The 27,229-nt window shown below is 40.8% G+C and overlaps 1 protein-coding gene across 1 annotated transcript; it reads right to left on the reverse strand.

Moving 5' to 3' along the window:
* Positions 1-1,782: 1,782 nt before the first annotated feature.
* VPS4B (vacuolar protein sorting 4 homolog B) lies at positions 1,783-26,412 on the reverse strand. The gene is made up of 11 exons (XM_033154447.1): positions 26,192-26,412; positions 22,141-22,252; positions 21,509-21,659; positions 20,068-20,135; positions 18,786-18,905; positions 18,011-18,167; positions 15,923-16,071; positions 15,623-15,704; positions 13,588-13,807; positions 9,952-10,089; positions 1,783-3,852 (listed from the first exon to the last, which is right to left on the reverse strand). Exons 1-11 carry the CDS (start codon positions 26,213-26,215, stop codon positions 3,751-3,753), a joined length of 1,323 nt encoding a protein of 440 aa, XP_033010338.1. The 5' UTR covers positions 26,216-26,412; the 3' UTR covers positions 1,783-3,750.
* Between the last annotated feature and the right edge of the window lie 817 nt (positions 26,413-27,229).

The raw sequence follows: 27,229 nt of genomic DNA on the forward strand, positions 1-27,229 counted from the left end.
TATGCTACCTAACAAACATTGGAATATTTGATGAAACTTCATAGAATCAGAGCTGGGAGCCCCAAGGGGTCATCTGGTTTAACCCCCTGAAAAACAGGAATCTCAACTAGATCATACATAGCTTCTTTTGTTATGCAAGAAAAACTATCCTTACATCTGTTGTAGTAATCAGGAAAGAGGGCACATGTGTTTGGAAGATACTGCAATTAGCTTTAATTAAATATGGAGATGATAGTCACAAGAGGCACTTGCAAGATAGTAAAACACGTGAAAGAAAAACCATAAAAATAGGGCAGTGAGCTGCATCACCCACTTCCCCGTACAGAAACACAAACACACCAACACTCCCCCTTGTGCTTATATCATTATATTTTGAAGGATTTTAATTGCAAACTGCTGTAGGATCCGATTTCGCCTGATAAATGAAAAATGAAAAAAAAAAACATGTATGTTCTACCTGTCAAACAAAATTTGACACACCCACTCCTTCAAGCTGCCGAGTGCGGGTGTTTTTCTTTCAGCGACTGGACCTGAACCTGACCTTAAAATAAAAATAAAAATCACCTACAGTATTTTGAACCACAATTAGTATTTATTTGTTAAAATATTTATAGGCCACACTAATAAGAATATTGCCAGCAAGGCAAAAGTAGTCACCTGTGCCACTCTGGCTTTGATTAGCACTTGGTGCAAAGTTTGGTTAAACTAGGCCTAGGAGAATGTGACTTGTGTCAAATACGGTAGCTGCAAAGTAGTGGGAGGGAGGAATTTTAAATGGAGCAGTGTGGTGGAGGCGGGGTGTGTGGCATTCTCAAACCCTTTCCATCTCCTCTGAGGTCTGAAGTTGAGGCTAGATGTGGGTATGCTGAGCATTCACATCTACTCTACCATTGCTTGGCATGGACCACATTCCAAGATTCAGGTCATTGCTGGTCATGTCTAATTCAGCCCTGATTCCAGAATAGCCCGAGCAAGCAAATCTTACCCATTGTTCTGGCAAGCCAAACAAAAAAATGGGTTAATTGTCCCTCCTTCCTGTAAGGCTAAGGACGCAATTACTATGCTCACTTTCCAGGGAAAAGGCCCCAGTTAGACATCATATTATAGGCTAGTTTTTAAAAAAGGGAAATATGAGACTCCCATATGTGGTAAATACCAAATTAAATACAGTGGTACCTCGGGTTACAAACGCTTCGGGTTACAAACTCCGCTAACCCGGAAGTAGTACCTCGGGTTGAGAACTTTGCCCCAGGATGAGAATGGAAATCACATGGCGGCGGCGTGAGGCCCCATTAGCAAAAACACGCCTCAGGTTAAGAACGGTTTCGGGTTAAGAACGGAACTCTGGAACGAATTAAGTTCATAACCCGAGGTACCACTGTATTGGTGAAAGTAGTACATATCAAAGAAATAATTGTCATTATTGATAACTATAATTCCCTCCCCCAAAGCTCCCCTCCAATATACTTTATCTGGAACTGTGATGTTTCTCCTTGAAAGAAGGAATAGTCAAATTACTTTTAAAACATGGTGATAATGGCAGCAAATCAGTTCACCACCTTAAATTGAAGGAATTAATACTATTATAATAGAACTGGTTTATAACCGCAATAAACAAATGAATGAATGAAATGTACTATTGTAATACTGCAGGTGTAAGAAGATTTTGGATTTCATTCTCCGTAAACCATCTTTTGGGAATTACCTAACTAAAATGTTGCAGAAATCGGTAATTGCTGCAAAACCCCTAACAAATACCGGTAGTTATTCAAGCAAATGGAATCAGAACATGAACATTATTTTATTTTGGATTTTAAACCATTACAGAAGAGCTTTGACTGATGACCTACGGTCTCCATGATATAAGTGCCAAATGTTCTAAGAGTGCACACATCATAACATGAACACAAGGTGAAGCTCAACATGCCGAAGCCAAGTCTCAAATCCACTTTGATTTTGAAAGCAGATATAATGCAGCAGGCAGTAGAAGCAAGCGGTAAGAAAGTAGGGATGGAAAATGCTGGCTCTACACAATGCATATGACAGTAAAGAGCTCAGTGCTCTGAAAAATGTTCGTGAATAAATGAAAAAATGAAGCAATGCAATATAGAACTATAAAAAGTAAAGTGCAGTTTCAAAGTTGTGTTCTCAAAAATGTCTTTGAGTAGATTTCAGAATATCATTTGAATTGTATTTCTGAGCATATGCAAAAATTAATGTAACAAATATTTTAACATATAAAGCTGCCCAAAAGGGAAAAAAACTATAGAAACATAAGCTAGTGTTGTATTGCAACTTTTTACTTCATTCGTAAGCAAATTTCCACCAGTCCTATGATTTTAGAAAGTACACAGAATATGTACAGAAAAACAAAACCAAATCTCATGAGAGTAACCATACAGTACTTAATAAACTCAGAAATCTTGTAAAGCACAAAGCATCTACAAGGTACAATTCTATTAACAATAATGCAATGTGTTACATTATTGATTATCACTTGTCTACAACAGGGGCAAACTTACAAGGCACAAACTCAGTGCTGTGATCGCAGTGTTGTAAGTTACATTCAGGCACTTCTCTAAGATCAGTAATTCTTAGCAAAGGCCTTGGGAGGCAGGGAACCCATATGCACTACCCCTATACTGTGTTTAAAGAAATGTCAACCCATTCCCAATATATTTAGTTATTGAACTAATAAGCTAGACACTTGTAGGTAGACTTTGAACAAGACCAGCTTCCCTTGGCACCTCAGAGAGGTTTGCTATGCTGTTCCCTACTTGGTCCTGGTTTCTTTGCAAATGAGTCCAGAATGATCCTTCCCTCAGTGAATGTCTTGCTAAAATTTGGTCTGCAGGGTTGTCCATGGATTCTTAGCCAACAGAAATGTTCCATGAAAACAGGAGGGGAGAGAAAATGTTCCTACAAAATATTTATTTTTTAAGCTATTTTCTGGTAGGTTGCACAGTGACAGGTGTCTATTGGTGTTAAAAACAATGCTTGCTGCTTTTAAGGCAATGTCTGAATACCACACAGCAGAAAACAAAATACAAAGTACCAGTTCAACATTATGCTCGGTTAAGTACTGGCCTTTTAAAAAAAATGCAAGTTCTTCTTTCTCACTTCCCAACCCCAATTTCTTTTGCTATTCTTTATAATCAACTCCCAGGTAACTACATATACTACCAAATGAAGAATTTCTTGGCAGACAAAATTGACTGACACTGAAAACACCAGGCAATCAATGTGTCTTCTACCCAATTTGTTTTGTTTTTTAGGCTGGGGTGGGGAACCTGTAACCCTCAGATATAGTTGAACCACAACTTCAATCATTCCTGACCACTGCCAATATTGGCCAGGCCTGATGAAAGCTGAGAGTTCTACAATATTTGGAATGTCACAAATGCCCCATCCCTGTTTTAGGTCTATAGGAGTTTTATAATATTGATAAACTAAGACTAGTATAAATTACCTGAAATCCAAACTTAAAAAACTGCAATAGCTAAAGGGGCTGTTACATGTTAAAGTGTTTTCACCACGTTTTCCTTCTTCTTCGCCACAAGATCCCAGTATCATGCTCTCAGAAGAAGACATTTAATAGATATTTCTGGAAAGTGATAATATAAAAGCTCAAGGGTCCTTGAAAATGGCTCTTCAGTTCATATGGAAAGGAAGGAAGGCGTGATTCATTTATTGGCAATAAAGAGGCAAGAATTCCAAATAAAGAAATTTAGGGTCTCAATGGTCTTTGGATTAGCCTTCCTGTCCAAAATCTTCTGTGAACTTCTTTAGTTTTTCCAGGTCATGTTCATTCACAGTGGGCTTTGTGCTTGCTAATGACCTCAGCATATCCGCCTGCCACATAGAGAAAAGCAAACAATCAAGAGCCAAATATTTCTCTGTGTAAACAAACTATGAGCAATTAAAAAGAAAAGTCACCAACATACATTTGCCAACTTCACAGCTCAATTACACAACAGAGGGGGGAAATATAAGAAGCCATGAAGATACAGAAGAGCCAACACATTTCTACATATATTTTACCAATCATTCATGTGACAAATATGGTAGCTGACCAATATTATTAAGCAACCATGACACTTGAGACCGGGAAATCTATGTCACCACACCTACTTTAAATTACAGGTAGTTAGACCCATGCAGGTCAATTACTGCTTGAAATCACGATCCTACGCAAGTTTACTCATAAGCACGTTTAATGTAAATCACTCTGTGATCCTTGGATGAAGGAAGGTATATAAATTGACAATCAATCAAATCAAATCAAATCAATAAGCTCCAGTCTCTTAAGCATCGCTTACTATCAAGTAGCTATGCATAGACAGCAGCCTAAATGTAGCCAGTTGACACTATATGATTTATGTAGCAATGAGATTCTGCAGACAGAGAAGATGCAAGTAACTTTGAGATATCCCAGATCAGGGAGAAGGGAAAGGAGGACAGGAAGGAAGGAAGGAAGGAAGGAAGGAAGGAAGGAAGGAAGGAAGGAAGGAAGGAAGGAAGGGGGACTTTAAGAATACCCAAATAACCCCTCTGTTCACAAAACCAGTATTTCATATTGGGGAAGTAAATCCCAGTGCTTTAAGTCAAAGGGGCCAGGGTTCCAGCCCAGCCTTGCAAATAAGAAATGGAAAGACTGTTGTTGAAAGGCAGTCTTCTCTAGCTTTCCTTCTATAGTGATAATATATGGGAGACTTTATTTTCAAGGCTCAAGCATTGGTTTTAGAGGCAAGAATGTCATTCCTTTCATAGTAATGGAGAATGGAGACCTCATTGGGAAATATTTTATAGTCTCATTAGAAGTTAACTAGCTGTGCAATAGCAGAATCTATTATACATATTCCTGAATAAGTGTTTATGAAAAGTGTTCGCAGAGTGACTTCTGTGCCTCAGGAAATGATAACATAATGGATAAGAAAGAGAATGAACACTTCCTCGCACACTCCAAGGGTTGGGAACAGATATGAGAACAGATTGTATAGCTAAATACATAATATTCAGTAAATCTATTCAGTATTTAACAAATTCATTATTCAAAGTAATTAATATATATAACAACCATTAGAGGAATCATGTAAAGCAGATCAATACTGTCCTCATATTGCAAAAGGGTTAAGGGTATGTGCTGACCTAACAAATTCATGGCTGCGGCAACCTAGGTCCCAGCTCTGCCCCATAGCTACTAGGCCACACCAATTCTTGACATGACAGAATCACTACAATTCCACCACCACTCACCTGCAGAATCAACATGCATTTGCCTTTTTGAAGCCTGTAATTGTTAGGAACCCACATTAAAGTACAGGGCAAGTTATTAAGTTTTGATCCTCCAAGTGATATAACTATTTATACCCAATGAATCTTGACTCAAGGGTAGGCAACAATGTAGGTTACGGTGTTCACCCTGACCCCCGTTCACCGTATTTTTATATTTATCTCCTAATGATGTTCTTTGTTATTTTTTAGTTAACAAAACATTTAAACGGACAAAGCAAACAAACAAACCCTTTCATAAACACAACATACAGTCATACAACGGGTTGCGAACATGATCCGTGCAGGAGGCACGTTCGTAACCCGCAGCATCCACAACCCGCAGCGCCACGCCTGCACACGCACATGATGCGATTTGGCGCTTCTGCGCACGTCATTTTTTGCTTCTGCGCATGTGCGAGCGCCGGAACACGGAAGTAACCTGTTCCGGTACTTCCGGGTTCGGGGCAGTCCGCAACTCAAAAACGTGCAACCCGCAGTGTTTGCAACCCGAGGTATGACTGTACACAGATTTGTTAGAGGAATTCAATACTATTGGATGACTAAAGTACCAGGTGGAACCGTGAGATTTTGAAAAAAAAAAAAAAAAAAAAAAAAAAGGTATCACCAGCAAGTTTAGACTTGTTAATGGGTGTAATCCCAGAAACAATATCCACCATATGCCTGCCAGATGAACAAGTGTTTAGGAAGGAAAATGAAAGCAAATTATGTGTCATGGACATAAACAAGCTTTCATTTCCCTTGACCACTGGACAGGTTGTGGGAAGCGGACTTTGATGTAATGAAAGTCATTATTCAAAAATATTTGCAAGCCTTCCTCTTTTGAGAATGAAAGACTCAAGAGAAACTACAAAGCTTGTTGGGCACATGGATTTTTGTTAGTGAGCCGCATCTTTTTATAGTTGCCCTGTTCAAAAATGAAGTAATGCGCTCTATGGGGGGTTACCTTTGAAGGTGACCCGGAAACTACAACTAATCAAGAATATGGCAGCTAGACTAGTGACTGGGAGCGGCCGCCAAGACCACATAACACCAGTCTTGAAAGACCTACATTGGCTCTTAGTATGTTTCTGGGCATAATTCAAAGTGTTGGTGCTGACCTTTAAAGCCCTAAAACGGCCTCAGCCCAGTATACCTGAAGGAGCGTCTCCACCCCCACTGTTCAGCCCAGACACTGAGGTCCAGTGCCAAGAGCCTTCTGGCAGTTCCCTCACTGCAAGAAGCCAAGTTACAGGAAACCAGGCAGAGGGCCTTCTCGGTAGTGGCACCCGCCCTGTGGAACGCCCTCCCACCAGATGTCAAAGAGAAAAACAACTACCAGACTTTTAGAAGACATCTGAAAGCAGCCCTGTTTAGGGAAGCTTTAAATGTTTGACGGACTATTATATTTTAATATTTTGTTGGAAGCCACCCAGAGTGGCTGGGGAACAAATAATAAATTGTTGTTGTTGTTGTTGTTGCTGGTTATTTTAAAAATCAGCTATGAGTTGACAAAAATGAGAGCAAGGTTGTATTCCTTGTTAATCAGGGATTTGTGATTTGTTTTGCCTGTTGTTGGACTGCAACTCCCATCATCTCTGCCCACTGGCTATGCCACCTGAGACTGATGGAAGCTGGCATCCAACAACATCTGGAAGGCCACAGGAGAAACCAACCAAGAGTCCAGGTTACTTGAGGAGGTGAAAAATCGCTGAGATTTTCTCTCCAGGAACCAGCATGCTTGCTTGTTTGCAGTAAGCCATTGTTTGGCTTACCATTATTGGAAAACCAGGTCAATAAGGTGGCTGTCCTAATATTAAATGTTTGTTTGTTGTTATGATGTTGCTATTCCATATCACTTAAGAATAACTTGACAGCAAAATATTGCAGTCAAGAGCCACAACTAATGTCTGAAATTCAATGCATTTCCCTCAAAATTGTTTTTAATCCTGTATTTTCATAGGGTAAAGTTTGTTAATTATATCTCATGGCAAACTGTTTTTGAAACTGGAGGAGGATACTTTCAAAGTCAGTTTTAGGATACAGGAAGGAGGCACAAATCCACTGGGCACACCTAAATTACACATTTCCTTTCAGCCTTAGACAATATTATTTGTGTGCAAGCGGTTTTAATTTTGTACTACCACAAATGATTAATACCCTTAATAATGTGGTGGAAGAGATATTGGGGCTTAAACTAAACAACAAATGGGTAAAATCTATTTTTTATTCATTTATAGAAATGTCTGCTGTTATTGTGTGGGAAGTGATATTTCTCGGTGTGGAGAGCTGTAGTTTCTCGGTTCTGTTGATTCTAATTATGCAAAATAAAGCACCTAAACTGATTTTGGGCTGTACTTCTTCACAGACTTACTCTGGTAAGGGGGTGGAGGCAGCAGAGTTGATCAAATATAAAATTATATGCACTTGTTTTGTATACTGAATTCAGTAATTTTATAAAATATCTAAAAAATAGTTCACATCTCCCATTCTAGAGCACTCACCCCCTTCTTCAATCAATATACTCAACTTTGTCACTCTGCATAAACTACCTCCAGTCTGGAAGTTTTACGACAGTAGCAGGTTTTTGTAATAGTGGTGGTTGAACTTCAGAGGAAAGCAGCAAACCATTTATATATAATTCTATACAACTTATATTGAGTGTCATTTTCCAAGTATTTAAAGAAAGGCAGTGAGGAGTTACTGAAACCCTTCACTTTTATCATCTTTATGAGGAATAACCACATCCTAAGCATTTGATGCACAAAGCAAGAAGGGTCCACATAAAGGATGTCAGCTAGTGCAGGAAGGTTTAGGATGGGAGTGCATGCAAGGGCACACTTTCACAATTCTTTCACAATACCTTCTAGGATGGCAAAGCACAACAGGAAGGAGCTGTTTTGATTGGAGAGAAATTGCAGGAAGAAGGGGGCATATCTCTCTTGTGAGCCAATGTACTTTGCAATTGAGCACACCCATCACTAACCCATCGGAATTATATCAGGTGTTCAGTAATTCCAGGAAATAGGACACTGGTTTACCATATTTTTTGCTCCATAAGACGCACTTTTTTTCCTCCTAAAAAGTAAGGGGAAATGTCTGTGCGTCTTATGGAGCGAATGCATGGTCCCTGGAGCCAAATTGCCCAGGGGGGAAAGGCAGATCCTGCTTTTTCTGTTGTAGAAAGAGCTAAAGGCTAAGGAGAGGGAAAGAGAGTGTTGAAAGGAACCTGCTCAACAGCTGATTGCAGGAGATCGGGGAGGGAGATAAGGGAGCTAGCTTCCTTCCTGCCCCGCCCAGGCCCCTTGCACAGCCCTTTGGGAGGGCTGAGGATCCTGGGAAATTGAGTTTTTCAGCCATTTGAGGCTCTCTGTTACTTTTCCTCTTGCTTCCTATTACCTACTGGTGCTTACTGGTTTGTACTGGTTTGCTTTCCTCTTGCTTTCTATTACTTGCTGGTGCTTACTGGTCTGTACTGGTTTGTACTGGTGCTTACTGGTTTCTACAGGTTCGCTTTCCTTTTGCTTCCTATTACTTGCTGGTGCGTATTGGTTTGTAGTGGTGCTTACTGGTCTGTACTGGTTTGTACTGGTGCTTACTGGTTTGTACTGTTTTGCTTTCCTCTTGCTTCCTATTAGTTGTTGGTTTGTACTGGTGCTTACTGGTTTGTACTGGTTTGCTTTCCTCTTGCTTCCTATTACTTGCTGGTGCGTACTGGTTTGTACTGGTGCTTACTGGTCTGTACTGGTTTGTACTGGTGCTTACTGGTTTGCTTTCCTCTTGCTTCCTATTATGTGCTGGTGCGTACTGGTTTGTACTGGTGCTTACTGGTCTGTACTGGTTTGTACTGGTGCTTACTGGTTTGTACTGGTTTGCTTTCCTCTTGCTTCCTATTATGTGCTGGTGCGTACTGGTTTGTACTGGTGCTTACTGGTCTGTACTGGTTTGTACTGGTGCTTACTGGTTTTTACTGGTTTGCTTTCCTCTTGCTTCCTATTACTTGCTGGTGCGTACTGGTTTGTACTGGTGCTTACTGGTCTGTACTGGTTTGTACTGGTGCTTACTGGTTTGTACTGGTGCTTACTGGTTTGTACTGGTGCTTACTGGTTTGTACTGGTTTGCTTTCTCTTGCTTCCTATTACTTCCTGGTGCGTACTGGTTTGTACTGGTGCTTACTGGTCTGTACTGGTTTGTACTGGTGCTTACTGGTTTGTACTGGTTTGCTTTCCTCTTGCTTCCTATTACCTGCTGGTGCTTACTGGTGCTTACTGGTTTGTACTGGTGCTTACTGGTTTGTACTGGTTTGCTTTTCTCTTGCTTCCTATTACTTCCTGGTGCGTACTGGTGCGTACTGGTGCTTACTGGTCTGTACTGGTTTGTAAGCAATGCTTTTCCCCCTTTGCAAAAGCTGCACAAATCTGAACTGATCCTCAAAAAGCAGGGCTTTTCCCTTTGCAAAAAAGCTGCAAAACTTTGAGCTGATTCTCAAAAAAAACCAACACATGGGTTTTAGAGGAGGAAAACCAGAAAAATATTTTTTTCCTGGTTTTCTCCTCTAAAAACGAGGTGCGCCCTATGGTCCAGAGCGTCCTATGGAGCGAAAAATACGGTAATTATAAGGCTGTGACCTCTGGCACAGCAGTCCAAGGCGAAAACACCCATAGCAAAACAAAGACTAACCATTGCAACAACAGGCTCCAGTAGTTTATCTCCTGGGACATCCATCCACGTCATTTCAATGGCACTTGGTTCTCCCGGAGAACATGGAGTGAACAGATCTACTAGAACGTTTGGATCAGACAGTGATGGTCCTTTCACCTTTGGAAGAAGCAAAATTTCTCAGTTGCAGGAGTAAATGCATTTGGAGGTTCTGGCAAACAAGGTCTATGGTAAAAGACCTGTTTATCTTTAAGAGGAAACAAGTGAACAAGGGTATTTTTTGTTTTGTTTTGTGATTCTAGAACATAAGTGGCATCCTGTGCCAAAGGCAATGTGACTTTATAGCAAGCTTGAAAGAGCAAGAGAACGCACAGATGTAATTATGTGGCATAATTAAGCTTATTTTCCCTGTTTACTTTGCCAAGTTTTAGACCCAACCCCAGATGTAGGGAAAGGCAGGGTTGCACCTGTACCTATAGTGAGCCTTAAGGGTGGCACTATGTACTAATTTAGACTTGGCTGTTGCCATACTTGCCCAAAAGCTTGGCTAGCGATGTTCTGTGGATTTTCTGGCAGACCAAGTCATACCAGGCAGGAAGAAAAGCATAAATGTTATGTAGCACATGAGAGAAATAAACTAGATTTAGTATCACAACTAGCACATCCTATGCTACTTGTTACATTCTTGTGATGGGGCATTCTCAGGATACATTTGAACAACTACAAAGGATAATCCATTCTGTGGAGAGCTAGAAAACAGTAACTTTACTTGGCAATTAGAACTCAACTGCATATAAGCTTCTGATGCTCTGCCAAGACCTGCTAGTAAGGTTCTTTTTCTGCTGCCCGCCTTTATAACTTTCACAATTTTTTGATGAAAAGACAGTGTATATAATCCAAATGAGGAAAACATGTTTATATATTTTTAAACAAACCAGACAGATTTTAGAAAACATTTGCCCAAGATAACATCACTTTTTTTTTTAAAGGAACCCCTTTCTTTTGGTTATCTACACTCTCAAGCATGTAGAATTTCAGGCAGAATCTGGTATCATGTCATGATTTGCAGCCCTTTTAAATCAAAGGGCTTACTGTGATGAACTACAGGTGAAACTCAAAAAAATTAGAATATCGTGGAAAAGTTCATTTATTTCAGTAATTCAACTTAAAAGATGAAATTAATACAGTGGTGCCCCGCTAGACGAATGCCCCGCAAGACGAAATTGTCAATTTTTCGTCGCGCGAAAACCACTACTTGCATTGGTGCTTCGCTAGACGAAAAAATCGCTAGACAAAGACACTCGCAGAACTAATTATTTTCGTCTAGCGAGGCACCACTGTATATGAGATAGACTCATGACATGCAAAGCGAGATATGTCAAGCCTTTATTTGTTATAATTGTGATTATTATGGCGTACAGCTGATGAAAACCCCAAATTCACAATCTCAGAAAATTAGAATATTAAATGAAATCAACAAAACAAGGATTGCAAATAGAACAATATTGGACCTCTGAAAAGTAGAAGCATGCATATGTACTCAGCACTTGGTTTGGGCCCCTTTTGCATCAATTACTGCCACAATGCAGCGTGGCATGGATGCTATCAGCCTGTGGCACTGCTGAGGTGTTATGGAAGATCAGGATGCTTCAATAGCAGCCTTCAGCTCTTCTGCATTGCTCAGTCTCATGTCTCTCATCTTTCTCTTGGCAATGCCCCATAGATTCTCTATGGGGTTCAGGTCAGACGAGTTTGCTGGCTAATCAAGCACAGTAATCCCATGGGCATTGAAACAGGTTTTGATACTTTTGGCAGTGTGGGCAGGTGCCAAGTCCTGCTGGAAAATGAAGTCAGCATCCCCATGAAGCTCGTCTGCAGAAGGAGGCATGAAGTGCTCCAAAATCTCCTGGTAGACGGCTGCGTTGACCCTGGACTTAATGAAGCACAGTGGACCAACACCAGCAGATGACATGGCTCCCCAAATCAACACAGACTGTGGAAACTTCACACTGGACTTCAAGCATCTGGCATTGTGTGCCTCCCCATTCTTCCTCTAGACTCTGGGTCCTTGGTTTCCAAATGAAATGCAAAAGTTGCTCTCATCAGAGAAGAGGACTTGGGACCACTGAGCAACAGACCTGTTCTTTTTTTCTTTAGCCCAGGTAAGACGCTTCTGACATTGTTTCTTGATCAGGAGTGGCTTGACAAGAGGAATACAACATTTGAAGCCCATTTCCAGGATCCGTCTGTGTGTGGTGGCTCTTGATGCACTAACTCCAGCCTCAGTCCACTCCTTGTGAAAGTCCCCAACACATTTGAATGGTCTTTTCTTGACAATCCTCTCCAGGCTGCAGTCATCCCTGCTGCTTGTGCACCTTTTTCTTCCACACTTTCCCCTTCTGCATAACTTTCCATTAATGTGCTTTGATACAGCACTTTAGGAACATCCAACTTCTTCTGCAATTACCTTTTGAGGCTTTCCCTCCTTATGGAGGGTCTCAAAGACGGTTTTCTGCACAACTTTCAGGTCAGCAGCCTTTCCCATGATTGTGATTCCTACTGAACCAGACTGAGAGACCATTTAAAGGCTCAGGAACCCTTTGCAGATGTTATGGATTGAGCACTGCACCTTTTCACAATATTCTAATTTTCTGAGATTGTGAATTGGGGGTTTTCATCAGCTGTACACCATAATCATCACAATTATAACAAATAAAGGCTTGACATATCTCGCTTTGCATGTCATGAGTCTATCTCATATATTAGTTCCACCTTTTAAGTTAAATTACTGAAATAAATGAACTTTTCCACGATATTCTAATTTTTCGAGTTTCACCTGTATAATAGGAAAGGACATTTGTATGTAAGCATTGTTGTTGTTTTAAAAGGTATCCTAGGACTTCTGGAAAATTTGGGATAGAAGTTTTATGCAAAGCAAGGATCACTTTTAAAATATAAATACAAATAGACATGGATGACACTTTCCTCATATACCTACACTGCAACCATCAAGTAAAATCTTAAAACCATAGTATTTAAAGATGACTGTAAAGACACTGGTAGGCAATAGTAAGAACCAAGATATGGTGTTGGCTCTCTCCTTGACAGCTTGCCTGCAGGTGTGGTCATTTTCCTGTTGGACCAGTGAGGCACAAGAGTTCTGCTGAAGCCTGGGATTTGTTTTGGCTCTGCACTTGCCAACTGTGTGTACAAACACAGAGCAGTAACATGCTTATACCTCCTGTTTTCAGCTCACGACTGGAGAAGGGAGCCACAGGTATATGGGCTTCCCTCTACACAATGGGGGCTCAGAGGATCTGTCAGGTGAAGAGGTAGAGCAAGCTGATATACCTGTGCCGCACTTTCTCCTTGTTGGCTTGTAAGTGGAACAGAGAGATGTGTTGGCTTGCCAGAGCACCTGCAGGTACCAAAGTAGGCACCTTGTTATGAACTGTTTGGAGTTGTGTTTTGTTTTCTGCCCTTTCTTCCCCAGCTGCAAGTCGAGAGGTGCAGGAGGCTTCCCCTTAACTTTGTGCTGCATTACAGAGACACCACATGTGACCTGGGACAAAACCCTGCAGTGGAGTCCTGAAAACAACCCCCTGTTGACCTCTGATGAGCATGCAGAAGAAGAATTTAGAAGTTCCAGTTACTCACTTTTTTAAAGTGTGTGGCAGACTGAACTTTCCTGACAGGCTGCATTAGGGCGTCTCGTACTATTACGCTTATGTCGGCACCTGAGTAGCCATCGGTTCGCTTCCCCAGCTCTCGATAATCTGATTCAGTCAAGGTGTTCTGAGTGGTCCCAAGGTGAAGCTTGAACATTGCAGCTCTTGCATGATCCTCAGGTAAGGGAATGTAAATGCGCTTCTCAAACCTTATTAGAAAAATCACAAACAGTGATGCTCATTCATACCCATAACCAGGGCTTTTTTCCAGCCAGAACTCACCAGAACACAGTTATGGCACCTGTCAGGTGGGCGCCACAGCCATTATAAAAGAACAAGGGAGGCATTTATGGTAAGTTTCGGCACTTCTTTTCCTAGGAAAATACCACTGCCCATAACAGATTTCATGCAAATTCAAGTTTGTTTTTCTAGCACAGCTAGGTAGGAATAAAGAGGAAACAATGGGTTTCCTGAAGAAAGGAAATTATTAATTTAAATGGGTCTACTCTGTAAAACACAGGTGACTATAAACCCATCTTTATACTACAGTTTTTGAAAAATCCAGCCATGAAACAAAAGATGTGAAACATTAACAGCATCCAGACTGAGAGTTTTAAAAGCAAATATTAGAATCCACGCCCTTTTGAGCTGTCCATTTATTTTTCATGCTCATGACAAAATTATTTTCTATGGTCTAGAGAAATAATAAAATAACTAAAAGTTACTGATTGTGTGAATAAAATTCAGGAACTTGTGTTTTAAAATTCCATAAAATTTCACTGTATGCTATATTTATATAACTGCTTATGCACTAAATCATAGCCAACATATTTCATGTTCTTAAAGCAAAAAAATTGCATGGGTGATTAAAGAAGTATTGCAGATGTTTCACAATACAATATTTGTTTGTCCCATTAAGGGACATACTAAGGCATGTATTGGATGCAGTAGTTCTGACTTCATAAAGCATGATCTGGCCACAAGGGTTGAGGCTGCATGCACACCCTTGCACTCTGCTTTGATGTTTCACTCCTGGTCTCTTTTAACAAGCTGTGCATTATATCAGAAATAGGAATCTGCTTAGCAACTGAAAGCAGAGGATGCATGGGTGCAGTGCTTGCTCCCAGTTTCAGTAAACAAAGCCAAACTACAGTAATGGGTTCACTGTACAAAGTAATCATTGTGGCTTATTTATTCTTCTGACAAGATTACTCAAAGATCTTATAATTATATTTCTGTGAGCAGGATGAGGAAACTTTTTGTTTACAGCGGCCTGGTTTCCACATCACACTAAGCTGAACCATGGCTTAGTATGACTGTGCAGGCTTCCAGAAAAGAGATTTTGGCCATTTTGCTTCTCTCTGTTTGTTCCACTTTGGCATGAAGTCATGGCTTGATTTAGCAAGTCATCTGAATCCAGGTTCGTGGTGTAGCTCTCCTGGACAAACCATAAGGTAGGGCAATCCTTAATTACAGTTCACAGTTAGCCTGGAAAGAACTAAACCATGAGCCTGGGTTCAGATAGCACAGTAGGCAAAGCCATGACTAAGCTCAGCACAGCAGTAGAATGACTGGCGGGGGCGGGGCGGGGCGGAGCGGAGCAAAAGGCTGCAATTTCATCTCCTGGAGCCCACACTTGGGCCAAGTCACACATTGGCTTAACATGGTGTGTGAACCGGGCCAATGCATTTAATATGTGGCTGCACAATCCTATAAAACTGTGTCACTGCAACGACATAAACAACTAGTGCCATTGTAGGTTAACTGAAGTATTTTCTGCCTGCAAAGTGGAGCAAAACCGTCCAGTGCTTTCTGTCACCCACTATATTCTGATACTGATGCAAGTGGTGTTCACTGCTGCTACTGCTACATGTTTGGGTGCAGTGCTTTGTCAGCACCAGGAGAGAGGTGTTACTATACCAGAGGTGGACAAGTAATCCTGCAATCCCGACTAAGCTGCAAGCAGTGTCACTTGGACCAGGGCATAGGGCAATAATGAATTTATTTATGTTATTATACCTTACCTTCTTCTGATGGCAGAATCTAGAACCCAAGGTATGTTAGTAGCTCCCAGAACCAAAATTCCTTCATTGTCTGTTCCAACTCCTAATCAGAACAGGTGAATTTAATCAGTGACTATAATAATAACAACCTCTAAGCATGGAGAATGAGCAACATTGAACTTAGTATATTTTAAGCACCATAAACTTTTATCTCCACAGATTTTCCTAGGCCAGATAATGAATGCTAGGCCACAGACAATCATGTTATATAAGCCATCATATTACTTTAATTAGCCATGCCAAGAAAGACAATGATCTTACCTTGCATCTGCACTAAGAACTCTGTTTTAATTCGTCTGGCAGCTTCGCTCTCATTTTCACTTCTAGAGCCACAGAGGGAATCTATTTCATCAATGAAGATAATTGAAGGTTTGTTTTCTCTGGCAAGCTGGAACAGATTCTTCACTAGCCTGTGGAACAATTTAAGTTACATTACAGCAGGACAGCAACACGGCAGTATTTCACCTGTTCTCCAAAATTCAGTAAAGTTCTTAGCTGTTAATCTTCCATGGATGATGAGATACTAGAACCTTTATAACTAAGGGTTTATACTTCATATAAGAATTGCCTTTTATCCAGTTGCTTCATACAGAGTTTGAGAAATTAAACAGCAAAGTTATTAGTTACTGTTCATCTCCCCATTGATCAGAACTATTATCCAACTGCTCAGTAATTAAAATTTCAGGACTCTTTGCAATACAGTTGAAGGACAATGTTTATAGATGTCATGGTATAGAGAAACATGAAACACATGGTAGTATATTGCAGAGCAGATTATTACACTTTCAAGATGATGTAGCTGAGAGTTAGTCTGAATGCCTACATGCCTGAATGCTATTGCAGTTCCTCACTGTCATTGTGCATCTGCTTTGGACAAAGATCAAATCTAGAACCAAACCAGGCTGCCTCATAGCTATTCAGGCTTTGTCCAAGGTGAAGATCTTCCTGAAAAGCAAACTCAGATCTAACTCATAGATTTGGTGCATGCAATCTCAGACTGTCTGTTAAAAATGGTTGTGTTTCCTCCTCCCAAGCTCTCCATAAAAAGAAAATGCCAGGCAGGGGGAGGGAGCTTAGTTTTCTGACTGACATTGCTAGCTTCCAACAAGCAAATGACCAGGTCCCACCTTTACTTCCAACAATGGTGCTTTGGGAATAATCTCAGTTCATGTCAATTGAGTAGGAAAAAGCAAACCCTCAACTGATTTTCCTGACAGTTCCCTAACTCCTGCACTTATCCTGAAATTTTACAGGTTATTTAGCATACAGGTGCTTCTACAATGTATTCCATTTTCATACAAATTGCACCACCTAGTTGGGGTGCAGAAGCCAGCTGCTTCACCCTCATATATTAAAGGCTCATTTTGAATAAAACCTCTGAACTTTTCTATCTGAAATTTGACAGGCTTCCTCCATTCAGAAGCGGCAATGCCCTGCAAATGTAACACTAAGAAGTTAAAATGTTATAGTTATCCCCTTTAAAAAACCTAAAGGCATCTAAAAGAAACCACTGCACCTATCTGTCTGGAATTTAACAGGCTTCATTCACTTAGAATGGGCAACTATTCCTGAAGTAATTCTGTCTTGGTACATACCTCAATCTCCAATTCTTGCCTCTTTTCTTTCTTATTCTTCCAACCCCACAAAACAGGCCTCCCCCCCCTTTATTTCATGAAGGTTTATAATATCCAAGTGTCATACATGAACTATGTATTAATAGCCCAGGAGCGATATTGCATTTTCCAAACCAGTCAGAGATACTGGGTCCAGACACACCACAGAGAAGTAAGTGTATCAAGGAGTGCCAGTGAGTAATTTAAAAACTAGGAAGCAGAGGGTGTTACTTCCTATAGAACCACACAGCTCTCATTAAAAGGACCAATCAATCAGTTCCTTCCATGTATTTTCCCATTCTTCTGCATTTCCCTTCAGTCTGTTTCTCCAAGCAGAGCAGAAAGTTTCCCAGATAGGACACACACTTTTTCCAAGTTGCATAATTTTTCGTTTTATGGGGGGGATTAAACACAGAATTTGAAACCTGTGAGATTGTTGATAGGTAGCCACATTAATCTATTGCAGCGTCCTAGAGAAATGTTAAAGGCTTTTTTTTTTTACAGGAGCTTTTGTAGACAATATATTTTATATAACACAGGAAAAGCACCTATTATATTACTCAGATTACAGTTACCTTATCCCTTGGTTCTCATACAAGAGCAAAGGAGTCACTTGAACAGAAATGAACTTCCTGCACTGGACTGACACATGACACATACTTATCAAGGCTTGGCATGTGGGTTTACGATCCCTGAAGAACTGGAAGCTTCCACCCTTTATAGCTTTAATACTTACTTTTCACTCTCCCCCAACCATTTTGAGACAAGGTCAGAAGAAGATATGGAGAAGAACGTAGAATTGTTAGCTTCTGTTGCAACAGCTTTTGCCAAGTAGGATTTTCCTGTTCCTGGGGGTCCAAACAGAAGGATGCCTCTCCAGGGTGTTCTCTTCCCTAAGAAATATAAAATGTATATATAATAAGGGGGGGGGGAAGTAATCAGAAAAAGCATTGCTTATGGAATGGCCTACTCAATTTGGAATTGATTAGGGTACAAAATAATACCCAACCCTTGCAAACAATCACTTGTGACATAATTAAGAGAGGTACTTCTTGCTTTTATTATAATTTATAAATTACTTCCATGTGTATGTTTTTGGAATTATCAGAATAAAATATGATATTGTCAGCAGGAAATTAGATCCCTGCCAACAGCTACACACATGATTGTACCAGAAAAAAATTAATACAAGGTATTAATTCTGGTGCACCTTTTTCACATGTATGTTGAAAATGTTACATTCTGTTACAGTCTAAGACTTCTATCTATCAAATTCAGCACCAGATTCCCTGCTTAGGGATGCACAAACATGCAAACAGGCAAACAGACTTGGAATGCCCAAATGTGGCATAAAGTGCCCTCTAGCAGCTCAGACTGGTACGACAGCAGCAACTATTCTTGATCAGCTGAAAGATTAGGACACCCATGTAAGATGTACAAGCAGGGTACTTTGCCCTACAGCCTAAACATTTTAGGGTTTTGTAACTGAAAGACAAGATATAAAGAAATACCTGTGAAAAGATGAGGAAATTTAATAGGCAATATTACTGCTTCTTTAAGAGCTTCTTTCGCTCCTTCTAGCCCAGCAACATCATTCCATTTGACATTTGGTCGCTCCATGACAATAGCACCTATGAAATTGATTTATTAAGACTGAAGTCCTCACAAGGCAGCTTACAATATATGGACAATTAAGAAAAATAAACAGAATCAAATCAAACAACAATTTAACGTGACACGTTGGCAGCAGCTAGAAGAAACATCATAGTGCAACTAAAATATTTTAAAATTATTTCCACTGCGAGATCCTCAAATTATAAATTCATTTTAAACGGCTCATTCTTTTCCAGTTTCAAAAAAGAACAGTATCACCACTGAAGTAGAGCACTGATAATATCTAGTCTAACAATTACAAAAGAGCTTCTTCAAAGGCTCCAATACTTGGAAAACTGAAGTTTACATCCTGGCACTGACAAAACTTTCCTATTCTCAATCTAGGAGAAAACACCACTACAGTATTTCACTTAACAGACTACAATTGAAGGTATCTGAATTTTCACATTTTCTTTGATCTATAGAATGATTTTGATTGGGGTGGCCGGGTCATAAAATCTCTCTCTCATGACCTTCAGGTGATCTTTTGGGAAGAGGGAAGAATGAACACGGAAGAAAGTATCTGCACATTGTGCAGCGCAAGGGAATGTAACCATACAGAGCTAAGCTCCATATCTTCACCCAAACTGTACTACATGGGTAGCACTATCGTCCCTTACAGGCCAAAAAGACTGGTACTGACACTCAAGTGTTAGTGCTCTCCAGAAGCAACAAAACTGTCCTTGCAGCATAACAGAAGGGAATGTGAATGGATTGTCTCTGCAAAGCAGGGATACCACCCGTCACCCTGTAGCATCATGCCTGTTTCATTTACCCTCAGTGGCAATGTTAAGTAGTCAATCTGATTAGCTATGTAGCACTATGCTGTCATCATCTTCCGCAAGAGAATCCTGAATAATAATAATAATAAATAATTTATTATCTATACCCCGCCCATCTGTCTGGGATCAAGCAGGGAGAGAGAAAAGACAATTATGGCAGTGAAGCAGAGGGAAAGAGAACAAAGTGGCCACAATCAGCTAGGAGGAAAAAAGGGGATACATTTGCACTCCCCCTTTTTAATTGTAACGTTTGTCCCGTTATTGGGCTGATACTAATTAGATGTTTCAAGTTAACTATCTTGCAACTTCTGCCCTGTTCATTTGATTAAAAGACTTTATTCGAGATATTAAGCGCTACCTTGGAGTTGATTCTGCAACTTCTTTTTCTCAGGATTATCCGATTCTCCTTCCCCATCACTATCATTCCTAATTTGGGTATAAGGAAAAAAATAATGCACAGCTAAAAGACAGGCTCTTCCAGCCAAGTTGTTGTTGCTTCAAATGACATTATTTGTAATGAAAGAACCCATCCTCATAACATGCAAACTGGGACTTCAAAAAACTTGGAAGCATATAATTGTCAAAAGATTAAGGAAATAGTTCTGTTTTTGTAGGGGGGTGTTACAAAAAAAGTTTTTTTCTTATGCAGCTTATTAGTCTGACCCTGGCTCATTGTAATTTCCCATTACTCAAAAGTAATTTCCCATTACTCAAAACGGGGCCTCCCGCTGCTGTTGCGCCGCCAGCACATGATTTATGTTCTCATCCTGGGGCAAAGTTCTTAACCCGAGGTACTACTTCCGGGTTAGCAGTGTCTGTAGCTTGAAGTGTTTGTAATCCGAGATGTTTGTAACCCAAGGTACCGCTGTATAACTTATGCACATCTAACATGTGCGGTTTCAACTTTATGTGGTTGAAGGTCAGCAGGTTGAATTTCACACAAGTTAAATGCATGGAAGGCAGAGAGCTTAAAAAGCTTGTTTGCACAGTGCTTTCCCAGTGCAGAAAGAGCTTTCAAGCTCTAAGACTTGTTTACCGGGCTCCAGAAGGGTCTCATGAGACCTCATGGGAACTCGGATGGCCCCACAAGATCTCCTGACAGCATCCCAGAGTCTGGTAAGGCCCACTTAGCACATGGCTCTGGATAGGGTAAGGATGTTCACGCAGGGACAGTTCCAAGATGATGGCATGAGTATACACATTTTTCCATATAAGTGCCATCCCACGAACATAACCCCCGCACAAGATGGAATCCTGCTTTAAAATAGTTTTATGAAAGAGAACTTAGAGCAAAAGAAATATAGGACGTGTCAGCACACAATAGTCCTTGGAACCCCTGATTACCAACATGCTGTGGAAGGCAAGTCCTTTAATATTTCCATGCACTGCCTTTTCAGTAAGGAAGTCTGTGGTTACAGCACATAAACTGCTGCTGCAGGAAAGAACCACACAGTCATTTAAAGTTATGTCCCTGAGGGAGCTCCCTACCCAGTATGAGGCTTGAGCTTCACCACCCTCAAAACAGGAAGTAGTGAGTGAAGTGGGCTGAATGATACCTATTTGAATACAACTTTCTTCCTGATATTCCTGTTTCATCCCAAGAAAAAAAAAAGGATGCTTAAACCTCTACTACTTTTACTGTCTAATATAGAATGTGTGATAACGAAGTCATAAAATCATCAGTAGTGCCACATGTCTTGAAATATTGTGTTTTCCATGGACTGTTCCATCACCACTAAAAGCATTAAATACTAAACAAGCAAACTTGGAGAATGTTGTAATACATGAAACTAACATACCCTTTTTCATCAGTAGAACCAGATTCTTTCACTGGTTTGAGGGGAGCTTTTTCTTTCTTTTTCAAATACTCTTTCAGCTTTTCTGCTCTGTCTAGATACTCAGTACACTTTGCTCTGATGCTTTGTTTTGCTTTGTCACCCTGTGCTTCATCTGAGAATGAAAAGCATTTTGTTTTGCGTTATAGTCGAAGTTACAGTGTACTTCTCTTGAAGCAAAACAACAAACCACAATTAGACACCCCCTCCCTCCCTATAAATAACAAAAAATATTATAGTCACAATTACCCTCTCCAGGTGCTTCTTTTTATTTTAGTGCACAGAATGCATTATCTTCTGAGGCAATTAGTATGACTAGTTTTGTACTCAGTCTTCTCAGTGCAGAGGTTCAGTTTCCAAATACATCATCACCGGTCATTAGCCTTCCATTTATATAAGACTGATGGACCAGTCTTCTAAAAGATCTCCATTTCCCTTTCTGAGTCCCAATAAACTGATTTAATTTATTATCAAAATTTCATTAGCAAGATCATGGCATGTTATTTGGAACTTACTGGTGTGATTTCCAAGAATGTGAAGGAATGTTTAAAAGCATAAAAATCTCAGCTACTTATACTTAGCGTAGTAATTCTTACATTTGACAACATGAAGAAAATACTGTACAGCATGTTGATACAAGTGGAGGGCTTCCTCAAAGTTTCTTGCTTTATCTTCTTGTGCTGCCTTGCTAGCAAGGTCTATTGCTTTCTGTTTAAAAGGAAAGAAGCATGATTAAGGTTGAAACAATTAAATAAGTGAACCCCAAGTGTTTGTAATATGGGAATGCAAGAAAACAATAGGACTGCAATATATGCTGAAATGACACCGTCATTTTCAAATAGTCAAGAGGCTTTATACTGGCTGGATTAGAATGCTACAGTAAGCCATGGTTAATGCTGTATTGTGAACCTCACTCCTGTTTCACTTCTCCCTGCAAGGTAGGCCAAAAATAAATCTTCATGGTTTGTTTCGCAAAAACTATGATTCCAACTTCATATCAACTCTAAGCCAAGGCTATGATTTGTTATAATTGCTCCCAATTAAAACAATAGATGAAAATAGAAACTGTGTTACCCATTTATTTATTTATCTGCCAACTATTAATATTGCATTCATCCATTATGGGGATAGTAAGAAACCTTGAATAAGGCTCACCCCCACCCCCATGTGTGCTTAAGCATTTAACCATTTGCTTACAGCTGAGGACATTCATCTTATTTCTAGTGCCATGCCAAATTGTTGCACAAGTAGTTCTTATTTCAAATATTGAAGAATGTCCCCACAGTCAAATAACTAATGTAGGCAAACCCAAGGATCTGTGTGCTCACAGTGGGAGTTTTGACTCCCTTCCCTATATGCAGTAGACCCTCACCCTACAATATTACACACTGCTTTTGAAACTCCACAGTAAAAAAATGTTTTTTTTTTAATTTGCTATATTGGACAGGAGAAATAAAGCCCCTTTAGATGCTCCAAACTAGTTTTGCAGTTCTGTAGATAATCACCTATATTCAGTACAATTTAAGGAAGCGGTTATCACATTACAATTAAAAGCCACAATCATTCTTGGGAGTCATTCCTATGTCCAAAAGCATCTCATGGAGATGATTCACACAATACTAATAGAAACAAACATGAGACCAGTGAAACTTTAGATATAGCATGATACAGCATGAAACTTTTGTTGGGGAGTGATTTTTAATTAGTTTGTATACATTGTTGTTGTTGTTGTTCAGTCGTTCAGTCGTGTCCGACTCTTCGTGACCCCATGGACCAGAGCACGCCAGGCACGCCTATCCTTCACTGCCTCTCGCAGTTTGGCCAAACTCATGTTAGTATTGTATACATTAGTATTGTTAATTGTTTTAATTTTGTATTATGTATTTTATGCTTTTATGTTGTAATGTGTTGTGAACCACCCTAAGACATACGGCAGGCATAGGCAAACTCAGCTCTCCAGATGTTTTGGGACTACAACTCCCATCATCCCTGACCACTGGTCCTGTTATCTAGAGATGATGGGAGTTGTACTCCCAAAACATCTGGAGGGCCGAGTTTGCCTATGCCTGACCTATGGGTATAAGGGCAGTATACAAATTTAATAAATAAAAAGAATAAAATAATAATCCAACTAGCAGATTCAACCCATTGAAATCCATGTAACTTAAATTTCCATGACTCTGCTCTGATTACTCCAGCAGGTAGGGAGCAACAGATGTGGTACTTCTCTTTCATGAACTTTCTTCCATTTATTTCTCTCAGGCTCCAGGCTATTATCTTCATTTTGATTTCAGATTTTAAACACGCCACCTAGAAAGTGGGCATTTTAGAGATCTAGAGAGTTTTTAAAGTTGAGTTGTTCCCTTTGAGAGGAACAGTTACAAGGAGCTGCCAAACTATGGGCAACACATATTATATCGAGGTAATGCTTCCCACTAAGATGGAAATGGCTTATGTACCACACAGGGTATTTCAATTTGTGCATATGTAAATTAAGTGTGCTATAAATTCTTAGCATTTATTAATGCAGATCTTTTTTTAAAACTCTGCAAAAAATTGGGGTGTATGTCTGAGTGGATACAACTGTGCCCAAAATTGCTTTCAGAAATGTTCAGACACCTCACTCAATTACAGAAAAACTTCCACTGAATAAAACATTACTTAGTGCGACTGCACCTAATGGCCAGGGGTCCCTTTACCTTTACCTTAGTATATTACACAGGACTATAGGTGGGTACACAAAAAATATGATACACCTGGATAAAGTAATCCACATAAAGCCATACCAAGATCATGTATTTTGACCTATGGTCTTTCTGCGAGTGCACAAAGAAGATTTTCCCTAAAGTTACCAACAAACAAAAATACATGCACTGAAATCCTGAATTAGGATAAATGACTAGTGAATCACTAAGCTACTTACTTTCCAACAAATTAAACTGAGAAACTACATTAGTAAACAAAAATGTAAGAGCCTGAAAGTCAACCCATCACGTATCTGCTCTTTCAAGTTGCATGCAAGAAAATGTCAACAAAACATCTGTGCAAATAACACAAAATGGCATTTCATTTACTCTCTAGTTCCTGCAGTGTATGAGATATTGCAAAATAGAACTGAAACCTACAAATTATGTGCAAATTATGCAAGGTGGCAGGTGGCAGAAGTTACATCAAGGGGTTGGGAACCTTTTTAGCCAAGTGGTCCAGATATTTCTCTCCACCCAACCCATACGGTGTGTGAATTCTGGTAGTGCATGGGACCAACCATCTGTCAAGCATCTGGCATCACGTGATTGGCACTTACCAAAGTTGGCCCACTGAGGTGGAAGACAGTTCAAAAAAGCTTCATAAGCTCTGTGCACAGCATTTATCAAATGCCAGCCATTCAACTAGTTGTCAGGTGTTTGAGAAGTGTTGCACAAAGCTCTTTACCGACATCACTTCTACCCACATGGTCAGTAAGTAGCAGGGGGAGCTCTGTGCCAGGGGAGTCACACCAACACCATTCCATAGCAAGGGTGGCAGGGCCAGCAGATAGTCATGTCTGTTCAATGCAACACACATGGAGATGGATGCAAATGGGATTGCACTGCTCTGCCAGTCAGATAAAAATGATTTGTCCAGCTGGTTTTGATTGTATAACCAAGGCCTTAAAACCATGGTTAAACAGGGTTCTTGTGACAATTAAACAGAGAGCCCCACATTGGGTGACAAATTCCTGCATTGCAAGGAGCTGGGCAAGATGACCCTTGTGACCCCTTCCAACAGTACAATTCCAGGATTCTCTAAGTAAAGAAACTAACAAAATAGTTTCAAGAACACAGCGCTGCCTCCACAGCAACGGAAATGCATTCTGCACATGCCTAGAGGCACCACAGTGCTTCTCCCAAGGTGGTGTCTGGATAGCTCAGCTGGGTTACAGTGTGGCGCCAATAATGGCAATACTGCTGGTTCCATTCTTGTATGGGGACAGCTGCATATTCTTGCACCGCAGGGTTTGACTTGATCAGAGCTTTCCAAACTGTGTGTTGCAACATGTTAAGTGTGCCGGCTGCAGCATGCAGGTGTGTTGCACGAACACTTCCTGGAAAGGGAGTTAGTTTCACCTTGGGTTTGCTAGCCAAACCGAACTGCTGTGTCGCAAAATGATGCAGGCCTTAAAAAAACGTAATAATAATAAATGTGTCGCCATCGCGATTAGTTTTGGAAAGCTCTGGACTAGATGATCCTCAGGGTCCCTTTTAATTCCACGACTCCCTGTGTGAGGCAAAGGCCGAAGCAGTAGTAGCTCAGCAGCCAGCCACCATCCTGACAGCTCCGAGAGAGAGAGAGACGCTTCCGGGGCGCTGGCAAGTCAGGTGAGGAAGGGCGCCTCCCCCTGCTGTTCGTTCACACGTCGTGCTGCTTAAGAGGGAGGGAAACACGGAGGCTCTCTTTCTCGTACGAACCTCGACATTACGAGAACCTTTCGAGAGGCAGGGACTCCTGTCAGTTAAGAGGTAACCGTCCATGTAGCCCGAGTCAAGGTGAGCCGCCTCACGAAAGGACTCCTTCCCTCGCCCTCCCCGCCTCTCATTCCCTACACACTTCGGAATTCTGGCGCAGCTCCCCGTCACGCGCCCAACAACCCGCGCGCCAGGTGCTCACCTGCAGGTTGGATGTGGCCGCCATGATGGGCGGGGGCTGACGGGGACGGTTTTTCCCGGGGAGACGGACAGAGAGAGAGGACAAAGTTAAGCTGACAATTCGCGCTTTTCTTTGCTCCCTCGCCTGTATACCGGCTACGCAAGGAAGTGTGAGGGGAAAGCACACCCCGCCGCCAAACGACGATTAAAAAACAGAACCCCTCACGCTACTTCCGCAAGCGAATCCCACAGCCGGCGGGAGAAAGGAAGCGAAGGGCTCTTCCGCTTCCGCGACGCCCTGTTGACGTCACGGCTGTGCGCCCGCGACGGCCAATGGGACGAGGAAAGGTGCCAAGCCGGAAGGAGGAAGTTGAGGCGTTGCTACGCATGCGCGGCGCGGCGCCGTAGTGATGGTTGGGCGGGAAGCGTCACCAACCCCCCACGCCTGTTACCCATTGACTTCAGCGGGGCTTCCCTGCTACGAGTAGGCGTGGTTAGGCTTGTGTTGCCGATAGTTTTAACTCTTGCTCGTCCACAACAGAGGAGAGTTTTTTCGTCTCCCCACCCTGGTGATGACAAGGCATATACTGTACTGTACTTTACTTTGTTTGGGATCCAACCCAATGAGCACGTTAATTTTAATTTTAACACGCATCTAGGTCTGAAGATGCTAAGCCAGTGGCTCTCAAAATTTCTTTTCTCTGGACCATGCTTTCAGAATTAAAATTTGGATTTTTTATTTAATCAATAAGGAAATACATTGGAAAACAAAAAGAAACATCAACTAGCAGTGCTTGGTTTATGATGCAGAACGCAACCACTTTATAATATGATCACGGGGCATCCCGGAAGCCTTAAGCAATGCAGCCAAATAAGAATGAGCCTCTTAATATATGTACATTAAGTATGTATACAAACTCAGTGAGAGGCGTGAGATTTTGCTGGGTAATCTCACATATACATTAGGTCTAATTTAAAAGAAACTCATCAATGCAAATAAATATTTCCAGTCTTTCATATTTGTGGGTTGAAAATCTCAGTTCACAAAGAGACATTGAGA

Source organism: Lacerta agilis, chromosome 7, assembly GCF_009819535.1.
Source record: "Lacerta agilis isolate rLacAgi1 chromosome 7, rLacAgi1.pri, whole genome shotgun sequence".
Lineage (NCBI taxonomy): Eukaryota > Metazoa > Chordata > Lepidosauria > Squamata > Lacertidae > Lacerta > Lacerta agilis.

Coding starts and splice junctions, on each gene's coding strand:
- VPS4B (XM_033154447.1), bottom strand. CDS start 26,215: ATGGCGGCCACATCCAACCTGCAG. Junction 18,168..18,785: donor ATTTCCTCATCTTTTCACAG/GTATTTCTTTAT, acceptor TATATTTCTTAG/GGAAGAGAACACCCTGGAGA. Junction 16,072..18,010: donor TGGTTGGGGGAGAGTGAAAA/GTAAGTATTAAA, acceptor ATTGTTCCACAG/GCTAGTGAAGAATCTGTTCC.